Raw genomic sequence first — 19,142 nt, 5'->3', positions numbered from 1 at the left:
AGAAGGACTGGAGGTTGGAGGACAGATCTTACCTTAGAGGTTAGATGTTCCAGACCAGAGGGTGGTTCTGCAGCAGAGAAGACTCTTCTTCTGGATCCTGATAGTCGGATCTGATAATCAGGAGTCCTTTGACTGACGGGATCCAAAGTAGGCCCTCTCTGTAAGGTGGTAAATATCTAATACCTATCTAATAGGGGGCAACGTGTGGCTCAGTGGCTCACCGGTTAGTGGCTCCCCAGTTAAGATGCTGGGCTGGTCAGCTGGAAGCCCAGGTTCGAGACCCAAGTGCCATGCGATAGGGTGAGTTCCTGTCCTCGCTCCAGCTCCTGCTAACCTAGCCGTTCGAAAGCATGCAAATGCAAGTAGATAAATAGGTACCACTTCACTGGGAAGCTAAGAGCACTCCATGATGTCACGCTGGCCACAGAAATATCCTCAGACGGCACTAGCTTAATGGCCGGTTCGAGACTAGAGTATCATGTGACAGGGTGAGTTCCTGTCCTCGCTCCAGCTCCTGCTAACCTAGCCGTTCGAAAGCATGCGAATGCAAGTAGATAAATAGGTACCACTTCACTGGGAAGTTTATAATAGAGCTCCATGTTGTCATGCTGGCCACAGAAATATCTTTGGACAGCACTGGCTCAATGACATTGAAACAGAGATCAGCACCTTGCCCTTTAGTCGAAGAGTAGCAGAGCAAAACCTGCAGGGACTCAGTCCTATCTAACAGGTGCCATGAGACTCAAGTAAAGAACTACTGACCGTGAATTGGCTCGTGGTGCTGCTACTGTGGACTGCAACCATTTCTGTCCTGTTCTGCTAAGCAGCCTTGAATAAGGAAGAAACCAAGATGTCTAGGTACACGGGTAATTTTTTTCCCGAGAGAGAAAAAAACATCCTCCAGGTTCTGCCGGTTATTATGAATTTAACTGTTGGAGTCTCTATGCCTATTATATTATTTAAACTTTTGCTTCAAAGCAGTAACCTAGATAACTTTGATCTGGTTTCAAGACACAATGAGGGTGACAGGTTATAATATCTCCTTAGGGGGAAAAAAAAAGTAAAAAAAAAGATTCAGTCGACTTTGCATTTAGGTTTTCTTTTGACAAGACATTTGGAGACTGGCACAGAATACACAATCGTGATTTTTAGCATGTTAAGAGCACAGGTCAGAAAGCAAATAGCAGGAAGACACGAGTTTTTTAGGGGGAAAAAAAAAGCGAACAAAGATGACATAAGAAAAATAGCATATATATATTTTATGTATAAAAATCTACAATACTTAATAATCTCCATACATATCTTCGCAGCTGCCACCGTTCTGCTGCTAGCATCCAGTAAATTGTACAGCTTCAATTTCATTATCGTTATTACAAATCACAAAGCCCAAATTTAAACTTTGAGATTATGACATAATCGCACGGTTATTATATACATACGTTTTCTAGACTGCAGGAAATGAAACTTGAAAAGTAAAAAGACAAAAGTAGTATTTGTCAGTTTAGAACAGGGTTAGGAAACGTGGGGTCCTTGAAGGTATGGACTCCAAGTCCCATCATTCCTTCCCCATTGGCTACAGTGGTTAGAGCTGATGGGACCTGGAGTCCAATATCCTTTAGAGGGACACACATCGCCTCTTCCTTTAAGAACCTTTGCTAGAATGCAAAGCTGCATGCAGTGGGTTTTTTTAAAAATATATATATATATATATAAAAAGGTGAATTCTCAAAGTAATTTTAAAGATTGCAACTGATGTCCATCATGTAAGCTAAATGTTATTTCATCTTTTTTTGAATATATAAAAAAGAAAGACCATACTATCACAATAATGCCACTCTGCAGCAAACGCAGGCACTGAAGCAGAGTTGTGTTTAAGGCAGGTCTGTCCAACTCGTAACTCAGAAAGCTCAGATAGACAGACCATAGACCAGGTTTCGTGGTTTACAGTGTGGAAGGGATCGACAAAGCTGTCAGTGGGGTTGCCTGTGTGTGTGTGTGTGTGTGTGTGTGTGTGTGTGTGTGTGTGTGTGTGTGTGTGGCTCAGGCTCAGTGTGTGGTGGGTCACAAACGTTACAGACCCGATGTAGTGTAGAGGGAGAGCAATGCAGTTTGACCACAGTTTGTCGTTTTTGTGCAATCAAGTCAAAATCTTAAGCATTTCAACAGTTTTGCTCAGCATCTTTATCCTCGAGTGGGCCGGGGTACAACCTGGAGGATGGCTGTGTGTGAATGTGCGTGTACACACATACACATTGCATTTTAGTGGACCTTGCAATCCTGCTGTGAAGAGTTGGAAGACGCAGAAATGACATTTCTGTGCGTTTCCTAGGGTTGATGTTGGATCTTTCGGGGGTGGGGGTGGAGCTCTTGTCCTTTGTGGTTATGTCACTGCAAATTTTAAGGAGAAAGGAAAATACAATGGTCAGGTTGGACCTAAGGCGTTGTTGAATCAACCACAGTGGTGGGGTTTGCGCATTGGATTGAGCTGCAAACACTTGTCTTACTGAAGCACAGAAGAAGTGAGGTTCAGAGAAACACTAAATCAGAAACATACCAGCTATCATCGGTGGTCTCCAAATGTGGCAACATTAAGACTTGTGAGGACTTCATCTCCCAGAATTCCTCAGCCAGCCAGCCAGCCAGCCAGCCATGCGGTCTGGGGAATTCTGGGAGTTAAAAGTCCGCAAATTTTAAAGTTTCCTAGTTTGGAGACCTGTGTTATATTATGGTTGTGCCAAGTTTGGAGATCCCTGAGCTGTAACATGGTTGTGAACCCAAGAAGGGGACCTAGGAGGAAGAGAACGTGCATCTCTTATTAAACAGAGATGTAGCTGCTTGGCCAACTGAACAGTGTGACTAGATCAGAGTTTCTTCACTTGGGGCAACCTTCTGAAGAACATCAACCCTACGGCAGCTTCGAGGTCATGCATATCCCCATTCATGTCTATGGCACGCTACTCAATGCTGGGCAAACAGAATTAACAAGGGTACCTGGAAACCTGGAAGGGGGCCTTCAGACCATCATCTCTGGGATTACCATGTGACAACCTGAAGTGGCTGCCTGTCCCCATTCCCCAAAAACCAGCGGGATTAAGATCGCTTTTTCCTGCTTATTCCAGCTCTTTTTGCCCTACGTGATAAAAGTAAAAAAAAAAAAGTGAATTCCAAAGATGCAGTAAATTTTCTGGCTTCCCACCAAGGATGAAGGAGCACTTCAGTGCTAGGCTTTATACCTATAATCATCTTTTAAGGGCCTAATGCTACAGCAGCCCTGGTCCAATCAAGGGCGGGAAAGTCTATGGCTCTCGAGAAGAAGAAGAACAAGCTTGTTACGGGGAACGAGGAAGGATGCTCAAGAAGAGAGCAAGGGGCAAAATTACAAAACAAGAGAAGGGAAACAGCTCTTCGCTTTGAGATCACAACAAACCCTCCCTGCCAGGCTCGGAAGCTGCGATCGTTGGCGCTCATCAAATCAAGGTATCGCTACAAGGTCACATCGTTATTTGAGCACGAAAGAACAGGCCGCAGGGAGCACCTCGGATCACTGAGTCCAAAGATCGGCTTACGCAACATCCGCTCGCCTGGTTGAGCTCAACCAGTTAGTGGCTTTGCTCGTTTTTAAGGACTGCTAGGAATTAGATGGGTGCAAAATTGTAATTAACATCCTGGCAAACCCATCATGGAATACCGCGTTCGCCTCCTTGGTCTTCTTGTTTTTACGTGTTCTAGAACAGGGCTCTTCAAACTTGGCAACTTTTAAGACGTGTGGACTTCAACTCCCAGAATTCCCCAGTTGGCCATGAGGAATTCTGGGATTGGAAGTCCCCAAGTCTTAAATCCTGCTCTACGGAGTGGAAGGTTGGTCTCTTACAGAAAACCACTTGAAGAAACTAGAAGCGTTTGAAACGTGGATTTACAGACTTCTGTTACGTATAAGATGAGTTAACAAAATCACAAATGAGGAGGTGATAAGCCCCCTGGGAAAGCCAAGGGAAATCATCAAAGCCATTAAAAAGCATTGGACATGTGATACGACACCCAGAAAAATATGGCATCCTTCACTTAATCCTCCAGGGAAAGACTGAAGGCAAATGAGGTCCAGGCAGAAGAAGGACACTGTGGCTTCAAAATCTAAGGGACTGGTTTGGATAAAACTCAGCAGCACATTTTAGTGCGGCTGTTGACAAAAATAGGATTGCCAACATGATCACCAAAGTCCAATGACGGATATGGCAGGAGGAGGAGAAGGAGGAGGAGGAGGAGGAGGAGGAGGAGGAGGAGAAGAAGAAGAAGAAGGAGAAGGAGAAGAGGAGGATGAGGAAGACGAGGAAGAGGACGAGGTCATCTTCAAGTTGCCAAGTTTGGGGACCCCTGTTCTAGCACAATCGTTTCTTTGCCGTTTCCCTTTTGGTGAAGTAAGAGACATCCCATTTTGGATGAACTTGTCCACTATGTCACCAAATCCACCTTGAAAACCATCATTCAAAGGTCAGCCCCAGGGCAAAGCCTCCAAGACAATACTGCTGGCACATGGGACAAGAGAGGAATAAAAGTGACCTGGCTATCATATGAAAGCACCGGATGTTTAATTGCAGAAATAAATAAAGAATGCGTTGGAAGGGATCAGATCTCTTTAGGTTTTTTTTGATGTGAGATGTCTGTTTCAGGAGGGCTTAAAAAAAACGTTGTCCTTAAAAAAAATATCTTCTTTTTTTCATCTTTCTGGGATAGAAAGGCAGAGGTTGCTTTTTTTGCATGCTTTCCATGCAGCAAGTTGTGCCGGTTGTTTGAACAGGAGGCGCAGGGCCTATTGTGAGTGTGCGGAACAGATTCACGTGCCTCTGATGGACTTGCAGCTTCATAGGTGCAATTAGGAGCATCTGCACAGTGTCCAAGCCATTACAGATGCTATGTGCTCAATAATACTACCCAAACAAGGGATAACAGGTTGGGTTCGACCCAATGGAGCGCGTGCTCGGTATTGGTGAACCCCCAAGGTAGGTGTGAAACCCCTACATGGAAAAGGCAGGAATGGGCCAGGGCTGTGAAAAACCAGACCAGAGGTTCTTCTCTTCCAAAGCATATTAACCTTCTACGCCAGAGTACCCCAATCTTTCCAGCTTTGCGGACCGGGGATTGGAAGGGGAGGGAGAGGGGGAGGGATGGTTCCGTGTGAGTGGCCAGCCAGCGTGCACGCACATCTCCATTTGCACAAGCAGTGGGTGCGCGCGCTCACGCTTGCACATTGCTTCTGGGCCCCGCAGGGGTGAAATCCATCAGGTTCTGAAGAACCGGTAGCGGAAATTTGGAGTAGTTCAGAGAACTGGCCAATTCCACCTCTGGCTGGCCCCAGAGTGGGGTGGGAATGGAGATTTTGCAGTATCCTTCCCCTGGAGTGGGGAGGGAATGGGGATTTTGCAGTATCCTTCCCCTGTCACGCCCACCAAGCCATGCCCACCAAGCCACACCATGCCCAAAAAGCCACGTTCACAGAACCGGTAGTAAAAAAAATGTGGATTTCACCACTGGTGCCCCGGTTGCAAACAGCTCGTGGCCCAATAGTGAGCTGGGACCCCGGGGGTTAGGGAACCCCTGTTCTACACTACAAATGCATCAATTGCATTTGCTGGACTTCTAAACCTCCCTCCGCAGAACTCACCTGGGACACTCAAAATGACAGCTACTACAGTGCATAGCTGGCTTTGGAGATGTGAAGTATGAAGGAGTCAGTCAAACAGCCCAACATCCGACAGTGTGCTACAATTCATACAGTCCTGGTTACAGAAGCACCATTTATTGGCTACGTCAGAATGCCAGAATGATTTGGACCCAGAGGTCTTCTTCCAGCTAGCCATATGCCACCGCATCCCTCTCTAGAGATGGTCTTCCGAGGACCTGGATTTTTTTTTTTTTCTCTTCTGAAGCTACCGAGGCGGTGTGTAAAAAAAAAAAAAGAAAGAAAGAAAAAGTCAAGACGTCCCACCCTTACCCCACCCCAAATTCCTTTCTAAGTAACGGATGGTTTATAAATTAAATTAAGCACAACATTTTTTTTTTGTTTTAAAAGTTAAATAGAAAGTACTTTGTGGGCGTGGTCCCCAGACATCCACACCTCCGTTTTTTTTAGATTTTGCATCTGCCCCCAGTCAAGGGTCTCCTCGGTCCTGCTGGCTGAGCGGAGCTTTGCAAATTTTAGGCTACTGGTTCGTTTTCCCAAAGAAGCGACTGAACCAAACAGGTGCCATGACAGCCACGGGGGAAGATATTGCTACATTTATGAGATTCGTTTTGCTCTGCTCGTTTCTCAGGGTCGCTTTTCGTCATAATCGAACACGAAGTAGTGTTATACTTTTCTGCACGAGAGTTTGAATGGTCCTGTGTAAAGAATACTAATCTTAGATCATTCTCGACCCAAAGCCTCTTCTTTTCCTCCTGGCCTTTTAGGTGAGCGGAAGTGAGATATATATATATATATTTTCAAAGCAGCACTGATTCGTTCGTAGACAACCCATCCGCTTGGTGCCTGTAATGGCGGTCGGGGCCAGGGGAACTCGGATACCGGTAGGAGGGGGGGCCGAGTTCCCCTGAGGCTGTCCTGTATCTCAGAGGCCTGTCCACGGAAAGGGTGGGAAGGTTGTGGTCTTCAAGAAGCTTAGGCTGAAACCCTGGATGTCTCTTCAGGTTAGCGAAGTGACTTCGGCCACCGTCTCCATCCCACGATTGTCCGTAGGCTCCCGGCCTGTACGTGAAAGGGGGGTCCGACCATTTTTTATGATCTGGCAGATAATCGACTGGAGGGATTGCAGGACGGAGGCCTCTGGGGCTGCTTGGGAAGACCTCTTCTGGGAGAACTTCTATCCGACTCGAAGGCGTCACAACAAGATTCTGGTGGAGGGCAGAGTAATTTCTAGGCGGCTTCTCAGAGACCATCTGATGAGTTTCCACCTCTGGTGGAAAATCAGGACTATACAATTGAGTGGCGGAGCTGGTGCGAGTCCCATGATTGTACTGTGTGGCTGTGAAGTTACCTACTTTGGTAATGTGCTTTGGAGAATACCCTTGGTAAACAGGTGGATTATTGTAAGATGGTGGTGGCTGTCTCATATGAGGTCCAGCCACCGATCCGTCAGATTGGGATGAGTATCTGGGGGCCCTTGGTTGAGCGCTGAAGGCATAACTGTTGGATATTTTTGGTGGACTAGATCCTTTCTCGATCTCTTTTCTGGAACCGCTGGAGAAAGCTGTGTTCCTTGGACTTGGCAAAGCAACTCTCTCCGGGGCCTGCTCCACAAAATTTCCGTTCTCCAGATCAGCTTCGGGAACGTTGTCGTACTGCGAGGCATTCGACCCACGCTTACTTTCATCCACATCCCAAACCCTCACTTTTTGCTTGGGGTTGAATAGCTGAGCTTCGTCCTCCAAAGCAGGGGCTGGTCCTGTCCAGGCCTGCTTTGGAGATCTAGTCTTAAACTCCATGGTGATTTTTGTCGTTTTTTCAATGATCTTCACATCCGAAGGTTTAATCCACCTGGGTACAAACTCTTTCCCTGTATTAGTTAATACTGCGTTGGAGTTTTGGTTCGCGCCTGCGTTGTGTTTCTGCTTGGGGTCAACCTCTGTTTGTGTTTCTGGCTTTCTTCTGGAGTTCTCCCCATCATGCTTTGGCAACCCACTTTGTGTGTTTAGTGTTACTGGCTTTTGCTGATGTCTCAAAGTGTGCCTCTTTTCCAAGGAATTTTTTCGTCTTTGGCGATTTGGTGAGCTTTCTCGGCCTCTCTCTGCCCGCGGTGTGGGTGAGCCATCCCGGTCTCTCTTTGTTCGTGCTGTAGGTGAGCTTTCTTGGCCTCCTTCTCCATATCTCCTTGGTGAACCTTCTCGATGTCCTTCTCCAGTCCTCTGGTTTGCCCGGGCCTCCTTCGAGACAATGTTGTTTTTTTGTCCGTTGACGAGATGGGTGAGATTCAGCATGGCAGGTTGACTGTCAGCTGGAGTTTTCCCCAACTTCTTTGGAAATTCATCCTCTTTACCTAGAAGACAAGTAAAATGAGTAATCAATATGTCTGCCAATTAAATTGCTGTTATTTATTAGCTTTATAAGGCCTCCCCAATCAAAGACTCAAGGCAGCTCATAATTAAAAAATCAATAAATAAGTAAATTCTCACCATGACCTCATAGATAGATTGGCCTGGGGTTTATTTTTCTTTTTTTCACATCATGCATTATAGAGTGTGAAATAGATAAAAAGAAAAACAATGCTGGAAGGTTTAAAGATAAACTCAATCCTTAGAGGTTAGAAGTTACCGCCGATTTTACGCTCAAATGCAAACAACCTCCGTTTCTCCCTGGATGGTAACAACTGCAGGCAGTATGTCTGATTATCAAAAAAAAAACTCATTCAAGCTAGCAAGGATTTTCTGGAAAATGCAAAATCCAACCTTGTATGATCCAAACTATGCCGACTGGATGTTTTCTATTAAGTGGACAAGCCTGGCTTTCCTGAAACCACAGCAGATCAAGGTCTTAATTTTAAAAGGCTGCTGAACCCCATTTCTGAAAATTTGGCGTGCTCAGCAATTACTTGGGAGATGGAAGGGAGAATTTTTGTCTGCTGTGAATTTTATAGATGTGCATCTTCTAACAGCTACAGGGTTGAAACGGAATGCTGGATGAACTAAATGTTATTATATTTACTGGGAAATCATGACCAGTTTCGAATTGCTGGCTCCCCAACAGCAGACTGAGCAGTCAACTATTTTTTTTTCCTAAAAAACTTGGAAGAGAAGAAGGACTTAATCATTATGCTTTCTCAGCATTGGGTGTGACCAAGTCCTTCAGCTGCTAAAAAAAACAACCGCCATCTGCAGTCGTAGCCCTTCCTCTGATTTCTAGCAGAATAGCATCCCCTCCCTCTCAAAATCTTGGCTGCATACCCTACGAGACCCTTCTGAAGTTACCACCAAATAGTAATTTTCGATATAACGCAAGGGTAAATGATTAAAGGCACGATTGTTTTATATTATTAAAGCCATCACATTAGAAGCATTTTGTTTTAAATGGATGGAAACAGAATGAAATCGGGGTTCATTTTTTTTTATATTGATCCTGCATTGGGAAGGATGGGCCCCGACATGCCTGTCCAAGACCTAGCAGGGCTGTTCGCTGGAAAAAGGTTACACATTTCTGCTCTGGAATTATTCAACAGGAATCTCCTGTCATCAGATGGAACAAAATAGAATATTCTTTATTGGCCAAGTGTGACTGCACAAACAAGGAATTTGTTTCCGGTGCAGAAGCAACAACAAACAAACATAAACAAACAACGAAGTAATATAATCATAAGATACCAATAGGAGAAGGGATTAGGAAAAATGAGAAGGATAATAATAATAGAGCCCTAGTACATGGGTAACCATCCTTAGACATAAGACAGTGCTGAGGGAATTAGGTATTTAGCAGAGTGATGGCACAAGGAAAAAACAGTCTAGTTGTTTTGGCGGGCAATGTTCCCTATGGTGGCATTCTGAGAGGTGGAGTTAAAAACCATTTATGTCCAGGATGTGAGGGGTCTGTAGATATTTTCTCAGCCCTCTTTCTGGCTCGTGCAATATACAGGTCCTCCATGAAAGGCAGCCTAGCTGCAATTGTTTTTTCTGCAGTCCTAACTGTGTGTAAATCAGTGGTGGGTTGCTCTCGGTTCAGTCCGGTTCTATAGAACCGGTAGTAAAACTGGTGGGAGGCTCCGTCCACCTACCACGACATCATTATGGGTCATCTGTGCACGCGCAGAAGTGTGTATGCGTGAAAATAAGACTAGAACTTACCTAGTAAAGGTAAGTAGAACCCACCCCTGGTGCAAATGTGTAGTCCTAACTAGATGGGGATGCTTTAAGGCCAGGGGTGTCCAACTATGGCAACTTTAAGGCCTGTGAACTTCAAGTCCAGAATTTCCCAGCCAGTTATGCTGGCTGGGGAATTCTGGGAGTTGAGGTCCACAAATATAGAACTGGACCGAACCCCTGCACTATGCTTAATCTTGCAGTAACCTTCGCAAAATGTGAAGCTGAATTCTCTGTAAGACGCTACTACCACGTTGCAGCCTAGCAACTTGCCTGCAAAAGCATTCCTACTGCAAATAATTTCGCTGAAGCTTCCATTTCAAGCTATTTTCATTCTCCGGGCCACCTGCACATTATACAGAAAGTCAGGAGAAAATCGGATCTTCATTCGCGTTCCATCAGGCTGGAGATCAGTCACCTCAAACACCAATATATATTATGGAATTTTGCTCCCTTCCCTTGATTTTGCAGGTGGCAGATTTCCCTGGAAAGTCCAGCAACAAAACCTGACGGGCTTCTCTCTTGCAGTGGCTTCGTAGCGAGAACAGTAGCTTATCTGGACTAACTTCGGAAAAGAGTGGCAGCGAGAAAGAGTTATCCCTTTTGCCCCGATCAATTAGGGATTAGAAAACAACTGATAGGGAGAATGTTTTTAGTGAATACATAAAGGAAGGGAACAAAACAAAAACAAAACAACAAGCCGAAACTGACTGTCAGGTAGTTAGCTTTGCAGATTTTATATGGTGGCACGGTGGTTAGAATGCAGTATTGCAGGCTAACCTAATCGGACCACTGCCAGGAGTTCGATCCTGACCGGCTCAAGGTTGACTCAGACTTTCATCCTTCCGAGGTGGGTAAAATGAGGAGCCAGGTTGTTGGGGGCAATAGGCTGACTCTGCAAACCGCTTAGAGGGCTCTAAAGCACTGTGGAGCAGTATATAATTATTATAGTTATAAGTATAGTTAAAAGTCTATAACTACTGCAATGCTTTCTACATGGGGCTCCCCTTGGGGTGCACCCGGAGGCTCCAGTTGGTCCAGAATGCGGCCGCGCGGGGATTATGGGAGCGACGGGACGCTCCCATGTGACACCTCTCCTGTGCGAGGTGCACTGGCTTCCTGTGGTCTTCCGGGTGCGCTTCAAGGTGTTGGTGACCACCTTTAAAGCACTCCATGGCTTAGGGCCGGGGTATTTACGAGATCGCCTTCTGCTGCCAATAGCCTCCCACCGGCCAGTTCGCTCACACAGAGAGGGCCTCCTCAGGGTGCCGTCGGCCAGACAATGTTGGCTGGCAACCCCCAGGGGGAGAGCCTTCTCTGTGGCGGCACCTGCCCTCTGGAACAACCTATCCCCAGAGATACGCACGATACCAGACCTCCGAACTTTTCGTCGGGCCCTGAAAACACATCTATTCCATCTAGCCGGGCTGGCTTGACCCCATCCTTGCGGTTTTAAATTTATAATTGGTTTTAATTGGGTTATTTTAAATTGATGGCCAAAATTATTTAATGTTTTTTAAATTGTTTTTAAATTTTCTATGTTGTGTTTTTACCGTGGCTGTTCACCGCCCTGAGTCCTGTTGGAGAAGGGTGGTATACAAATAAAATAATAAAATAAATAAAATAAAATAAAATAAAATAATAAAATAAAATAAAATAAAATAAAATAAAATAAAATAAAATAATAAAATAAAATAAAATAAAATAAAATAAAATAAAATAAAATAAAATAAAATAAAATAAAATAAAATAAAATAAAATAAAATAAAATAAAATAATAAAATAAAATAAAATAAAATAATAAAATAAAATAAAATAAAATAAAATAAAATAATAAAATAAAATAATAAAATAAAATAAAATAAAATAAAATAATAAAATAAAATAATAAAATAAAATAAAATAAAAAAATAAAATAAAATAAAAAAATAAATAAATAAAATAAAATAAAATAATAATAAAATAAAATAAAATAATAAAATAAAATAAAATAAAATAATAAAATAAAATAAAATAAAATAAAATAAAATAAAATAATAAAATAAAATAAAATAATAAAATAAAATAATAATAAAATAAAATAAAATAATAAAATAAAATAAAATAAAATAATAAAATAATAAAATAAAATAAAATAAAATAAAATAAAATAAAATAAAATAAAATAAAATAATAAAATAAAATAAAATAAAATAAAATAAAATAAAATAAAATAAAATAAAATAAAATAAAATAAAATAATATAAATAATAATAAGTCTAAGGGCTATTGCTATATGGAGGCAAAAGATCTGTAGAATCGGCTAAGTGGTGTTTAAACAAACAAAACAAGGAGCCCTAAAGGAGGAAGCATGGGGATGGATGATTGGTTTATGGAAGCTGCAGTCACAAAGGTGGACGAAACTCATAGGGAATATGGCATCGTTAGTTCCAAGGTTATAAAGACCCCCCAGCTTGGAGGCATTTTGCCACCAAATGCAAGTTCCTAAGACCACAATGCATCTATCACCCTCAGACATCTAGTAACATGACAAGCTTCCCTGTATGCAATCAGTCCTTTGACCCAACGAGCTCAGTGTTTGATCACTGAAGATGTCAGAGGCCTTTAACCTAAGACCTTTTGCAAGCCTGAAGCTACGGTCCTTTGCTAGATGGCCACCGCCAGTGCAAAATTCCAAATTAAAACATTTGTGACAGTCATCGACTGCGTAACAACCACATCCAATCAAAGATACATTCTAATGTGTGTAACCAGGGTTAAGACACACCTCTGCTTGTCTATATCATCAGTGATGGTGGGGGAGAGAATGAATGAGAGAGGAAGAGAATGAGAGAGAGAGAGAGAGAGAGAAAGAGAGAAGAATGAGAGAGAGAGAATGAGAGGGAGAGAAAGAATCAGATAGAAGAGAATGAGAGAAAAAAGAGGGAGAATGAGAGAGAGGGAGAAACAGAGAGAGAATGAGAGAGAGAGAAAGAATGAGAGTGAATGAGAGGGAGGGAAAGAATCAGAAAGAGCATTAGAGAAAGAATGAGAGGAAAGGAACGAGAGTGATTGAGAGAGAGAGAATGAAAGTGAATGAGAGGGAGAGAATGAGAGTGATTGAGAGAAAGAGAGAGAATGAGTGATTGAGAGAGAGAGAATGAGAATGAGAGGAAGAGAATGAGAGTGATTGAGAGAGAATGAGAGAGGGAGAGAAAGAGAGAGAGAATAAATGAGAGAGAGAAAGAGAGAAAGAATGAGAGTGAATGAGAGAGAGAGAGAATGAGAGAGGAAGAGAATGAGAGAGAGAGAGAGAGAGAGAAAGAATGAGAGTAAATGAGAGAGAATGAGAGGGAGAGAAAGAATCAGAGAGAGAGAAAGAGAATGAGAGGAAAAGAATGAGAGTGATTGAGAGACAGAGAGAATGAAAGTGAATGAGAGGGAGAGAATGAGAGTGATTGAGAGAAAGAGAGAGAATGAGTGATTGAGAGAGAGAGAATGAGAATGAGAATGAGAGGAAGAGAATGAGAGTGATTGAGAGAGAATGAGAGAGGGAGAGAAAGAGAGAGAGAATAAATGAGAGAGAGAGAGAGAAAGAATGAGAGTGAATGAGAGAGAGAGAGAGAATGAGAGAGGAAGAGAATGAGAGAGAGAGAAAGAAAGAATGAGAGTAAATGAGAGAGAATGAGAGGGAGAGAAAGAATCAGAGAGAAAGAGAATGAGAGGAAAAGAATGAGAGTGATTGAGAGACAGAGAGAGAGAAAATGAGAGTGAATGAGAGAAAGAATCAGAGAGAGAATTAGAGAAAGAGAATGAGAGAGGAAAAGAATGAGAGAGAGAGAGAGAGAGAGAGAGAGAGAGAGAGAGAGAGAGAGAGAGAGAGAGAGAGAGACCCAGAAAATCAAGTGAGAACACTTTCACAATTTTTAGATCTCTCAGAAGTTGTGTGAGAGCAAAGTCCCCTTGCACGACTTCCAGAGGATCCAAAGGCCTGGTGTGTCAGCAATGGCAGGGGGTATCACCTTTGTGACATACACAACACAGGTTCACCAACACTGTTCTATATGTTTATTGGGGAGCCCACAAGACTCCTTTAAAACATGCTCTGTGCCTCTCATAATCGCAACCTAAAAACGCCCATTACCCTTCACGCCTATTTCTATCGAGGTATCTACATTTTGGAGGTTCCAGTAACATCAACAACACTTCATCCTATAATCGCTCCGATTCGTCTCCTTTTTGAAATGTTGAGTCAGTGCATACTTTCCCAAGAAAAAGCATCGAAATGTTCCTAGGTTGATTGATAAGGCAGCTTTTATTCTTTTAAAAAAAAATTAGCAGTCTTAAGGTCTCTTAATTACCATTAAAGCTTTCATGTCATCCAAGGGAAAAAATACAACATTTTTACCGAATCCCTTCTTGCTTTTGAAGATTGTTTTCTGTCCCATCCCTCCCTCACATGCCAGGGCGAGGGAAAGTGCATTAGTTCTGGGGTGCCTGATTCAAAGCGGTTTGGATGTGGGAAGCTCCACACCTGAATTTTGAAAGGACAGGCAAGATCGAAGCTAGGATAACCTTGAACTACACTTTGCCAGTTCTCTAATTAAGAAGCGGGTGTCACAATTGAAGTATTAACCATGTATTAACAGCCGAAATCACAAACTGATGCCTGGGAAGATCAAAGGCTGTGCACGCAGCAGGGCTGGTGGTTTTTCAATAGATGTACAAAATAATTGGACGGATATCGCGCAGCCCACAAAGGCAGACTTAGAGAAGGGCTACACACACACACACACACACACACCAGTTTAAGATTCTCAGGGAACTTGCTTGTTATGGGTCCCGTCGATTAGGGATCGTCATCTGGTGACCCCCACAAAAAAACAGCTTTCTCGGTGGTGGCCCCTTACAGAACATCACTTCCTTCAAGGTACAGTTGGGCCCAGTGGTGAAATTCATTTTTTTTTTACTACCGGTTCTGTGGGCGTGGCTTGGTGGGTGTGGTATGGCTTGGTGGGCGTGGCAGGGGAGGGTTACTGCAAAATCTCCATTCCTACCCCATTCCAGGGGAAGGATACTGCAAAATATCCATTCCTACCCCACTCCAGGGAAAGGATACTGCAAAATCTCCATTCCCACCCCACTCCAGCGGAAGGATACTGCAAAATCTCCATTCCCACCCCACTCCAGCGGAAGGATACTGCAAAATCTCCATTCCCACCCCACTCCAGGGGAAGGATACTGCAAAATCTCCATTCCCACCCCACTCTGGGGCCAGCCAGAGGTGGTATTTGCCGGTTTTATTTATTTTTTATTTATTAAATTTCTATACCGCCCTACTCCCGAAGGACTCAGGGCGGTGAACAGCCACAGGATAAAACACATAAATATAAAAATTTAAAATAGAATAAAAACGAATTAAATAATTTGGCTGAACAAATTTAAAATACCCCATAATTTAAAAACAAATTAAAATGTACATTTAAAAAGGGGAGACGATTTAGGCCAGGCCAGCTTGATGAAATAAAAAAGTCTTAAGCGCGCGACGGAAGGCGTGCAGATCCGGGATCCTCCGTATCTCTGGGGGGAGCTCGTTCCAGATCGTAGGTGCCCCCACTGAGAAGGCTCTCCCCCTAGGGAATTGCTCAAAATTTCCGCTACCGGTTCCCCAGAACCTGTCAGAACCTGCTGGATTTCACCCCTGGTTGGGCCCCACCCTGCTGTTTTTTGCAAAAGGCCCTAAAAAGTGCCTTTGTCAGCAGGCCTGGGGAATCACAAAATGGAGAGAGAGACAACCAAGTGTCTGGTTTGATTGTTTTGTTGATGCCATGGTGTGTGTGTGTGTTTTTAATGAGTTTCATTATATGGTGGACTTTTTAAATTTTTTGTAAACTGCCCGGCATCATCAATGTGTACATTGGGCGACTATATAAATTTGCTTAATATATACAGTTAAATTCTCGACTTACAACAATTTGTTTAGTGATTACTCAGTTACAAACCCACTGAAAAAAATGACTTATGACCGTTTTTCACACAACCTTTGCAGCATCCCCATGATCACATAAATCAAAATTCAGATGCTTAGCAATTGATTCATATTAATGATGGCTGCAGTATCTCTCTCTCGGGGGGGGGGGGTGTCACGAGGATCCCCTTTTTGCGACCTTCTGACAAGCGAAGTCAATGGGGAAGCCAGATTCATTTAATGACCGGGGGACTAACTTAACCCCTGCAGTGATTCACTTAACGAACATCTCACTTGGCAATAGGAATTTTGGGCTCAATTGTGACCGTAAGTCGAGGACTACCAGCAACAAACTTCAATTTTAACCAGGTTCAGATGTCAAAAGGGATCTAGTCTGCCAATGTTGTTGATCCTTCAAACTTTGCACGCATCTAAACCAAGGAAAGGGATGCAGTGGCTCAGTGGCTAAGAAGCTGAGCTCATCGATCGAAAGGTCGGCAGTTCAGCGGTTCGAATCCCGAGTGCCGCGTCACGGGGTGAGCTCCCATTACTTGTCCCAGCTTCTGCCAACCTAGCAGTTCGAAATCAGGTAAAAAATGCAAGTAGAAAAATAGGGACCATCTTTGGTGGGAAGGTAACAGCGTTCCGTGCGCCTTTGGCGTTTAGTCATGCAGGCCACATGAACACGGAGACGTCTTCGGACAGCGCTGGCTCTTCGGCTTTGAAACGGAGATGAGCACCGCCCCCTAGAGTCAGGAACGACTAGCACATATGTGCGAGGGGAACCTTTACCTTTACCCTTTACAAACCATCAAAAGGCTGTTTGGCCAAATGTACAACCATCGTCTTTTGCTCAAGCCCTGCTTGCAACTTTCGCCCTCTTACGACTTGCTTTCTGTCAGGGCCTCTTAAACAGGGGCAAACACGCAACTGGACCCTCTTGAGGAAGAGGAAGGAAAGAAAGAGAAGGCTGGAAGGCCGAGTTCCTTTTCTGCCTCTCTGCATCAGAGCTGTCACGGCAGCTGGTTCTACTCAACCTGGCTGTCTACGGCTGCTGCGACAATGGCTGAATTCTATGAATCTCGGTTTGTTGTTAGAATTTAACAAGTGAAAAAGGAAGAAGACAACCTCTCCTGGGTGCTCTAAATCGCGGCTCTGCGCCTGCCTCTCCTCTCCAGCACTTGACAGAGACGGTTTGAAATGCAACTCCCTTGAAATCGAGGGAGAAAGCTTCCTTCCGTGACAATGTGTTTACGGCCACGGCGAAAAGCCAAGTTCCCATTATGCCTTTTGCACAAAAGCAAAAGGGCCCAATTTGCAAGTCTGTAATTACAGAGGGACGGGCTAGGAACAATACGAGAAATGACATTCATGTTCATAAGGCATTGTCTTCTTCTTTTTTTTTTTTTTCAAACCAGCGACAGCCTTCAAGTGCAGGTTTCGGCTCAGGGTAAAAACAAAACAGCCAGGACCTTGAAACGCTGTAGGAATTCATGCTCAGCTGAGCTGGAAAAAAAAAAAGCTGGGATGCTGTTGTGGCCCGCCAGTGGCCTGCGTGGATTGTTGCTGATCCCGATGACGAGGAGGCTGCTGTGATGTCGTGCCAGCAGCCTGTGCAGCCGGTGCTCGAGTCGGACAGCGAGGAGGCTGAAGAAGATGTGGTGCCAGAGGCAGGGATTCAACCAGGGCCTTCAGAACCTCCAGAGGCTCCTTTAAGTAAAGAGGATGAAGTGGAGGAGCCTCTTCTCAATGCACGAGCACGCAGAGCTGCCAAAAGGCAGGAGTGGTTACTCAGGAGGAGGTCTCCTAGAGAGTAAGGTTTGGGGCTAATTGGCCACTCCCTTAGCCTATTTAAGTTTGCACACAGCTTGTAAAATGCTGCAGGAAACAACGTACGTTCATTCGCTGATCATTGAGTTTGGATTTTCTCTGCAAACCTGGCTTCTGGGCTTTCTGCCAACTCTTGTAAGACTCTATCTTATCTGTGGAATTTCTGGCAGGTTGTTAAGAATGTTTTATTAACAGCCTGCATTTGCAAAAGACTGTGTTTTGAAGTAAACTGAGTTTTGTTCGGAGTTTGTGTGTGCTACATTCTTTGGGATCTGTAGCTGAGGCAGAATAGATGCTGGGATTTCTTAGGGCAACCAAGAGGGTTTCATAATACTCTGCAATTGTTGAATGGTGATTTATTTATTTTTTTTAAACTCAGCTTCTACAAGGTCCGAAGAAGCCTCAAAGACATAAGACAGGTAGCCGTCGACTTAACTACCGTATTTAAGACTGGAATTATGTTTGCAAATCATGAGGATCATTCCGTACGGGTCATCATGCAACGGATAGGCTTTATGATTTTTTGTGTGTGTGGCAGTCGTTAAGCGAGTCGCTGTGGTCATTAACTGAATCCAGCCATTAAGCAAATGCCACGGTCGTTAAGCAAACCCATGAGTGTATTTTCTTCTAGAAACTGGTAGCAAATGTTGGTTTGCCGGCAAAAAAAAAATGTTCTAATTCAGGGAACTTCAAACTTGGCAGCTTTAAGACTTGTGGACTTCAACTCCCAGAATTCTCTGCCAGCATAGCTGGCTGGAGAATTCTGGGAGTTGAAGTCCACAAGTCTTAAAGCTGCCAAGTTTGAAGACCTCTGTTTTAAATCATGGTTACCTAACCATGGGACATTGCAAATGGCCATCGATAAAGCATCCAAAATGCGATTAGGTGCCCGGGGATCATTACAATCCCGGTCGTAAGTACCTTTTTGGGGGGACATCATAACTTTGAGTGGTTGCTATGCAACCAGTTGTAAGTCAAGGACTACCGGTGCATGCAGTTGCAGGCTGTTACCTAGTTCGCCACATTATTGACATGCTGTCCGAACATGCATGATGCCAAGGCATGAATATTGTAACCCAGGCGACTTAATATAAAATATTAGGGTTCCTCACAGAATTAGGGTTGTGGGAAGGGATCCCAAAACAGTGTTTCTCAAACTTGGCGACTTTAAGACACATGGACTTCAACTCCCAGAATTCCCCAGCCAACAATGCTGGCTGGGAAATTCTGGGAGTTGAAGTCCATGTGTCTTAAAGTTGCAAAGCTTGAAAAAATGCTTATAAATCTTGGTCCAACCCACTCCAGTGACATCAGCCAGTCTTCCTGCAGTCTTCCACCATCAGACTATCTATACGAGATCCATTCTTCCATAAGAAGAAAAAAGTAAGCCTCTACATTTAGGCAAGAAAAACAAAATGCACAGGTACAGTATAGGTGGGACCTTGCTCAATAGTGGTGACTGTGAGAGGGATCTTGGAGTCCTAGCGGACAACCATTTAAATAGGAGCCAGCCGTGTGCAGCAGCTGC

General features: G+C 43.8%; 1 protein-coding gene across 4 annotated transcripts in view; it reads right to left on the bottom strand.

Moving 5' to 3' along the window:
- Window positions 1–6,007: 6,007 nt before the first annotated feature.
- USP6NL (USP6 N-terminal like) overlaps window positions 6,008–19,142 on the bottom strand; it is a 158,510-nt gene continuing 145,375 nt past the window's right edge. For all 4 annotated transcript variants that reach the window (XM_070946655.1, XM_070946654.1, XM_070946656.1 and 1 more), the window contains one exon: window positions 6,008–8,027. In XM_070946655.1, the coding sequence (XP_070802756.1) occupies window positions 6,478–8,027 (1,550 nt within the window). In that variant the 3' untranslated portion in view covers window positions 6,008–6,477. The remainder of the gene's footprint in view (window positions 8,028–19,142) is intronic.

The sequence above is a fragment of the Pituophis catenifer genome, unplaced genomic scaffold, assembly GCF_029215685.1.
Source record: "Pituophis catenifer annectens isolate HBS135680 unplaced genomic scaffold, rPitCat1.0.hap2 SCAF_7, whole genome shotgun sequence".
NCBI lineage: Eukaryota > Metazoa > Chordata > Lepidosauria > Squamata > Colubridae > Pituophis > Pituophis catenifer.
This window is presented reverse-complemented; position numbering and strand designations above follow the sequence as displayed.